Genomic DNA, 8,599 nt, shown 5'->3' on the forward strand with positions numbered 1-8,599 from the left:
ATTTAATTTATAATATTATAATCATATGATTTAAATCAAAAGAAGTTGTATTGCTATTTAGTCGCAAGTTCTCGATATTAAACATTTTGTTGTTTTCTGTTTCAATAGCTTTTAGAGATTTTCATGGTAATTATAATTTTTAGAAATGATATAAAATTATCTCTTTTTCAAAAAACTTTTTTTTTATCACTTCCACGCTTACTGAATATTGTATTTTAAGGAATCGATTTATTTATTTTTTTTTTTTAAATATATCACATTATACAAAAAGGAACAAACTAAAAAAAAAAAAAACAATCTCCGTAGGGGTCGATTTTTTTTCTTTTTAGATGTTCGTGGCACTGACATTTCACAACAAATGTGTTTGTTCAGTAAAAAGACTAGGGTTTTCATGTTGATCCATTAAAGGGGAAGTGATAAAGTGTTCTGATCGATAGGTCTCAGATAGCTTTTGTTGGAACATTGCTAAATATCTCCATTCAAGGAAAGTTTCACTTCCTTCACTATCTAAGCTGGAAATAGTATGGCTATAAGTCACAATAATGATTGCTTTCTTTCAATTATATCTATAAGTGTTCAAATAATATCAAATAGTGAGTCATTTTATGTTTTTATTACATCAATGACCGTCAAGGTTTGTCACCAAATCCTATATAGTAAAAAAAGAAATTATGTCATAAAGTAGTTCCCTTAATCTTGCACTAAGAAACCAAATGTCAAATGTGATATTAAAGTAGTATTATAATATAGGTCATAATCCGAAACGTAGGCACCCATAAAACAGTGAAAAATGATTTACTACGTTTTATTTATGACCACCAACCTAAACATCTATTATAAATTAAACTAAAATCAATAATAATTTGTATATTTAGAATTTTATTCCTATAATATTTATAATAAAAAAAAAATAATATATTTAATTCACCATTTCGCTGTTTTTCTTTAATAATAGCACATCTGACAATTAAAAATCTTTCTTTTATTTTGTGTTCGAGATATTCTATAGATTTAACCGTTGACTGGAGTTAATTTGTTACAACTTTAATAGCTTTAGGAAATTCTGCAGGACGGCCTCTGAAAAGAATGTAACCACAGTCTACAGAACTATCTTTGGAATACGTCCAATTCTATATAATTCTTTTTATTTATTTATAAAAGTTTATAATGTTATAAAAAAAAATACAATAAGTAAGTGTGATAAATGTTTCAGAATATATGATAATCTTGGGAAGAAAACATCCAACGGCGGTATTTTAATCATTGCTATAATTAGAAAATCTCGTGGCCATCTCCTTTTAAGAAGCCTCGTAGGATTATCAGGGATTGTTACGGATGAGAGATTAAGAACTGATGGGTTTGAGTAGGTAAGGATTTTGAAATGAATGGAGGTGTATTTAGGGCCAAATATGCAACGAATGGGATGTTGAGGTCTGTATGGATGAGTTTATTTGTGACGTATTGAGCATCAACGATTTTACGGAGGATTTAAAGGATTGGATACGGGATGAGTTTTTATGGTTTGGTTTAGTTCTATTCCGTTTTTTATTGTCAATGGGAAGTTTAGAGCGTTTGTCAAGTAGAGGTGTTATATTCACCGAAATCTATGAACATTTTCTTGTCGTTTCAGATTAGTATGGTAAGTGGTAGTCCAAGTAAGTCTCTTGTGATGATGGAGTTGTAAGTAGTGAATCTACTCAACAGGCGTCAGTGAGATATTAAAAATAGATACAGGAGTGTAGAGGTTCACAATGGAGAATAAAGTTGATTTGATGGGATTTGTTATGATGCATTTTTATCTAAAATCAATATAATGGAGTTGCGAATTTGTATCTTAAATTATACAATTTTATCTCTGGAAATTGTAATTATTTTAGTTAAACTTACATCAAAGTACAATTAAACAGTATTTGGTATCGAATTGATGTTATCCTCATTGATATTGTCTGTCCTGACTAAAGTTCCGAATTTCGAAATTTAATGCTTCTAAAATACCTACAATTGTGTATATTTGACATAGTTTATCATAACCAACACACATTTGATTTCGATAATACATTACATAAAGAAAATAATAGGCACAAAAGAAAAATACTAAATTTTATTTGTATTTTAGAAAATAGTAATAAAATAAGACATTTTGAATTTTAAAACTGACTAGAGAAATTCGAACCAACACTATACAGAAATTTAAAGCGAAATTAATTTATAAATAATATATTTAAAGTTTATGGTACTATTTAAAATTATTTTTGATATGAATATTATAAAAGAAATAAGACTTCAGACCAAAATAAAGTTTGTAATAAATAAATTAATTATATGCCTCACCTAACTGTAAGCAAGGTTGAAAATATAGTCATAAGTGAGTGATAATAGTATTAAGCTAATCTGTAATTAAAAGTTTTATTATTTAATAGAAAAGTGACAACATAGGTAATTAAATGTAAGATAAGGCAAGCTTATTAATGAATAATTATGATTCCCTATTGTTTTAATGTTTCATAGGTTGATTTGACTAAATTTATGGAACAAGGCAGAATAGCCTGCAAACAATTTTAATAGTTGGACATAAGGTGTAACTTTATAGTTAAAGTATGCTAATTTATTAGTAGTAAAATTGTTTGTTAATAATGAGTGTATAATACAGGCTATTATTTAACAGATTGTCCTTGAGAATGGCCAGGTTGTTGGAGAAGTTAAGCATATAAAGTAATTGTATGAAGTATGCCTTCAACTCAATGCCAGGCACACATTCACTTTTGTTTGGCTGGTTGGATTTTAAGTGGACTGTATAATTGAAAAATAAAACATGATTGAATGAAAATAAAATTATATTATATAAGTTAAAAGTGGTGTAGGAGGTTGCCGAAATAAACCTTTTATGGTTAAAAAGGTTAATTGATTTTGAATGACTGGGCTATGGAAAATTGTAGAGATAATGAGGTGGTGGGCTTACTCCATGCTTCCTTCTTCCCTCCGGATTCCTAAACCACTCTCTCCTTTGCTGCTAGGAACCACTCCAGTAAATTGACTCACTTATGGATTTTACTGATGAGTGAACAAAGAAGAACTGACTGATTCTGGCAGAAGACAATATAGCTCTCTCATAAGCCTGGGTAACTTCTCACTACAGAGAGCACTGGAGGAGCTGAGTCTTGAATGTTGGTCACATAGGGCACTAGTATTGGCTACATTATGGCAGCCCCTCCAATTCAACCTTTCAGTTGCCGTAGGTTACCCGGAACAGTAATAATAATGAATGTTTGAGACTTAAATTGGATACGAATTATTTTATATAAACAAACTAGAAGATTATATATGAAACATGGAAAACTTTGAAATTATCAACAATTTAATTTCTTCAGTTGTCCAAAAACCGTATTTTTAAAAGTAACATATCAAATAGTTACTACTATCGAACCTATCCTTGTTTTAGCACAAATCAATTTCTGTTCGGTGTGGGCAGTAAGTGAAAGTTGTACGTTGCAGCCACCGTTCTAGATATTAATAATATCTTTTAAGATGCTTGGTATTATTTTATTTATTGTTAGGTAATGGAATATAAATTAGCTTTGTTGTAATGAGCTTCCATTAAGACTGACAGAGGGACAAAAACAAACCATCAGTGTTAGTTCAGAATTACCTCTTTGGGGGCGCTCTCTCCAGTTTTATCATAAGCCTTCTTTAAGAAGCCTTATCAAGTTAGGAGTCTGTTTTGCTAATAGACAGGAGGAAGGGAGGAAACTGGATTGAAAGACAAAGAGCTTCCCCCAACTTCTGTTTAATTGCTTTAGGTGTTTTTTTTTGTCCTAGATTGGGGTTAGAGGATCTATTTAGTTTTATAGCATTTAATTAAAAATTTTCCATGTTTTTCTAGCAGCGATTTTTAAAGATATATATATAGCAATGGGCATACCATTGGTAAAGTATTATTTTCAAATTAAATTATTTATAGCAGGTTCGTAATAAATGAGTCGAAGAACCAGCTTTAGTATCATCAGAGTTGTTACCGAGTGTGATTTTGTATTTGTTGCTTTTAAAACGTAGATTTTGTCGTTAGTTGTAGAGGAAAAGTGATTTTTCTTAGTAATAACACAACTGTAAAAGATCCACTTTACTCAAAACAATGTTTATTTAATTCCTCAACGTTTCAACCCTTAGACCATTATGAAGGATACCACCTCAATTATTAACTTGTCACAATCAATTAAAAAAAGACTTTCACTTACAGACCAATTGCCAATGTCATATAATAAAAGCATATAATCTCAATACATCAACAATTACTTTTAAAAAAAAAAAATTCGTTACCAAATACACTAACAATATTAACAATAAAACGTACACTCAACCTTTTTATGCATGTGAATCATTTGTGGTTTTGTAATTATTAATAAAAAACCACACTCAAATAATCGATAAATAAATATATTAAATTAGAAAACAATTGAGCTTTGTTTTCACAACTACAAACCATTTAGAAGCTCCATTTATATTTTACCTTCAATGAATTTTTTTTATTGTACGATTTAGTTGTCTTATGTGTCTTAGAATAGATTCGTAACTGTATTGGTACACTTCTACCCTATTATAGTTTGTCGTTGATCACTCTCTGGGGAATTTTTTTTGTAACCTCCATAATTATTATATCCGTTTAATACGCAAATATATGAATGTGATGCGATTTATTTTTTTTCATAACCCCTATTTTTGAAATTTATTGTTTTTAGCATGTGTGTGTGTGTATTTTGATTATATTGGGAGTAAGCGAAGGGAACGACTAGAAATAGTCGATTTCTAAAAAAGATACATCAATTTTTTTTTCTCATTCATTTTATGAATTTTATTTATGGTTTTTAGCATGAATATATATTCTGGTTCTGCACTGTTTCCTTCATTTGTAGTGGCCTACATTTTAAGGAGTTTTTTACTTGCATTTTTGTTGTAGTGGGCGTTCTTCGAATTTTCGAATTACGTGCTGAGGCACACATTGGTTTTGAAATTTAAACTAAACCTAAAAAAAAACAGCTTATTCCCTAAATACGTGTGCTGGCAAGTCGTGTCTGAGTTTGTATCTGGTTTGTTGCCAACGCACCGGAGGGGGCGCTGGTACAAGAGTCCTGAACAGTGGATTTCTTTGGTGCTATAGAGAATCGAAAAACTTTATGTGCCTGCGTTGGATGAACTCAGGCACAGTGGGTAGTTCGAAGAGCTCGTGTAGATGATCTGTCTTCATCTTCTTCAGCGATGTTGGCCGTAAAATCTTCCGCAACACTGTATCCTGGAAGCGTTGTAGATGGCGCTGTGTCCCTTCTCTGAGATGGTTGAAGAGTGGAGCACTATATAGAAGTGCTGGTCTCAAAATACTTTTATAAATTTGGAGTTTGAGCCTTAGTGAGAGTACTGGTGATGATAAAAGGTAGTGTAACCGGTATGATCTGAGACGGACTCGTTTGGTCTTCATGTAGCAATGACCTGGCAGAGTCATATGGCGATCCAATTTGATGCCCAGATAAACTATAGAGTTTGAAGGCCATGATAAATCAATGATTTAGCAACGGCATGATCTTACCATTGAAATATTTAATTAAATCAGGAGAGAAGACTTAAGTTAAAAATAAGTTTTATCCAGCAGCATTGAAAAACTGGTTGACAGGAAATAAAAATAGGAGAGGCCGTTCGTAGCAGAACAAGTTACAGTGCCAACTTTGACTAGCTCGTTGTTGCAATGGCACCAGTTCGAATCAAGCCAAAAGAGGTGAGGTCGACTTCTATTTCTGGGCGATACCACAAACATGAAATCTCATCTCCCCACTAAGGTTAGAATAGGGTGGTAACTTATATATAACCCCCTGTATGTCCATAAAAATACAGATGGATAATGCTAAGAAGTTAAATGTCAAATTAATATGTTTGTGGTTAATTACTATAGCCTTTACACCCAATAAAACAGCTAGGACAATAAAAAAAAACATATTATTTACAGGAAAACTGAAGAGGCCTTAGGCTATTAGAATAATTTTCAATGGAAATGTTTATATGAAAAACTTTGTGAAGTTTTAAAAGTTCAGATGCTACCTTTAGAGCGTAATCATTAATCCAAATTAAAGCCAAGGAAAATTAAATAACTTTCATTTATTTTATATAGCACAATAGTAATTAGAGTTTAGGAATAGAATTTATCAGTTTTGTAAATGAAATAAAATCAGATACCCAGTGTAGTGATACAAATTCAATTTTAATATTCATGAGATTTAAAGGTCATCGCTGTACTAAAACATGACACTCTTGCTCATTATTTAAATAAACGACATTGATATTGATTGATGATTAAATTTAGGCGGTAAATGAAAATGGGATTTTTGAAATTTTCAGAAAAGCCTTTTTTTTCACGAATTGTATTTTTAGAATCCTCACTATTCATTTTTTCACTTATAAAAATCTCAAAAGCAGTATCACGATTTTTAAAGTTTAAAGAACAGTATGAATGAGAGTTTATACGCCCTTTTTCTTATGATTGGTGGTTCATTTTAAAAATATATATAAAATAAATTATATCCATTTAAGTCTCAAACACTCTATATTAATATTTAAAATACTCAACGTTTTAACCAACCTGGCCTTTCTTAAGGATTTGAACTAATTACATTATTACAAGTAAATTAGAATAGCTTAACTAAATTTACACCTTATATCCAACTATTAAAATTTTTTGCAGGCTATTCTGCCAACCATGAAAACCATAAAACAATGGGGTATCAAATTGCTTTATGAATAAGGTTGCCTTAACTTAAGTCTAATTATCTATCTTTTAACTTTTTCATTTAATTTTAAAACTTTTAATTATAATTTATTTCACACTATTACACTCACTTATCAAAAAAAATTTTCAATAAGTTGTTTGGAATGAAATTTTGACATTTAAATTTTTTTTTTATATCTACGATATTAAAGGTGTTACGTAAGCGGATCCCAGCACCATATGAATATAACAGGCGTCAGAAAGAACAATATTCTATTACATGTTCAAGAAGTTACGGCAATATTTATCTATAATGCAATATTTGTTTTTGACGGACTAAAAGTTGCATTATAGGATAATATGAAATAATGAAAAATAAACTGTCGTAATTTTCTCTAATAACTACACCCATGACAAAACCAAACTCAGGTCAAAGGAGAATATGAGATGCAATCATTCGCTAAAACAACACCACGATAAAACACACTCTGCAATTTTATAAAAGAATGAAAGGCGGACGAAACACGCCAAAAACAAATCTTGTTCGGGAAATTATTACGTCCATTGGTCATTTTCACTGCCGCAATGCCGACACATTAACAGCTCAATTTTTTGCTAATTGTTTCATAACCGATTGTTTGTTCCTCAAAGGAACATGATTTAGAGATTGTCATATTACCTTTATAAATCGGTAATAGAGCCCTTTTTTCACTGATGATAGTTTGGTGCGTGTTTTAAGGTTGTTTCAACATGAGTTTTGACTGATGAGTACTGATTTAAAACCATACTGAGCAATTCCATTATAGTTAAAACTTGTGTTGCTCCAGACCTTCAATACACTGGACACACCAGTAAACTGAATGTTATTAATGAAAACATTAATAGTAAGTCCAGGCGTTTAAAAAAATATATTTTATACCCAAGACGAAAGCAAATAAATTTAATTTTATATAAGCCTAATACTATAAAACAAAAAAATTATATTTTAATTAGAAATTACTTTTGTGACAGACGCGTTAGCACACTATTCAACATGATACATAAGTATCCATAACTCATGTTACATAAAACAGAATTAGCTCCTCACCAACGTATCGTTTATATAAAATTACAAATTATAAAATTTGTATATTTTTAACCTTATAGTTTCTGGGTGATAATTTTTTTTGTAGTTCCTAAATATGAAAATAAATAATTCAATACTCTTCGAAGACATTTTTAAAATAATAATAATTCCAATAAACAAGGAATACATTATGGAAAAAATCAAATTGGCAATGACTTAACGTGAATTGGAGAATTGATACTAATATACTTATAGAAAAAGGAGTAATTTATGTTGATAATTTATTTTTTAGATCCTTTTTAATTTTAGTATATATGCATAAATTAAAATCTAGAGGGCAGCGGTAGCAGCGTGGTAACGCGCCAGTCTACCAACCCACAGGTTGCCAGATCGAATCCCGGTCCCACTCGAGCTTTTTTCAATCACAAATAATGCAAAACTCACTCACAACCTCCCCTCGGGCATTTGTGAGGCAACCCAATGGGTGGAGAACTTAGATTAGAAATGAAAAATCAGTGGAATCATATTTTTCATAAATTTGATTAGTCAGTGTCCGACACGACCAGTAGCGTATACAACCATTACCTTCATGAAAAAATTCAAATAATGAATTAAATGAAAACATAATTTAAAATAAAAATGCATATATAATTTAATTTTGATTATATAAATATTTCATACCTTAAAGAGGAACAGTTATTAGCAACGAACTGACAAGTGGTAAACGTATCAAAGCCAAAGTCAACAACCGCTGGTTCTTCACAGTTGATGCCCCTTCCTAAAATCAT

The 8,599-nt window shown here is 30.6% G+C and overlaps 1 protein-coding gene across 2 annotated transcripts in view; it reads right to left on the reverse strand.

The window, feature by feature from the left end:
- Positions 1 to 8,599, reverse strand: part of LOC106688124 (uncharacterized) — a 79,010-nt gene that overhangs the window by 45,105 nt on the left and 25,306 nt on the right. For both annotated transcript variants that reach the window (XM_067050925.1, XM_014432439.2), the window contains exon 2: positions 8,493 to 8,589. In XM_067050925.1, the coding sequence (XP_066907026.1) occupies positions 8,493 to 8,589 (97 nt within the window). The remainder of the gene's footprint in view (positions 1 to 8,492; positions 8,590 to 8,599) is intronic.

Source organism: Halyomorpha halys, unplaced genomic scaffold (genome assembly GCF_000696795.3).
Source record: "Halyomorpha halys isolate HHAL.00 unplaced genomic scaffold, Hhal_1.1 Scaffold1055.1, whole genome shotgun sequence".
Lineage (NCBI taxonomy): Eukaryota > Metazoa > Arthropoda > Insecta > Hemiptera > Pentatomidae > Halyomorpha > Halyomorpha halys.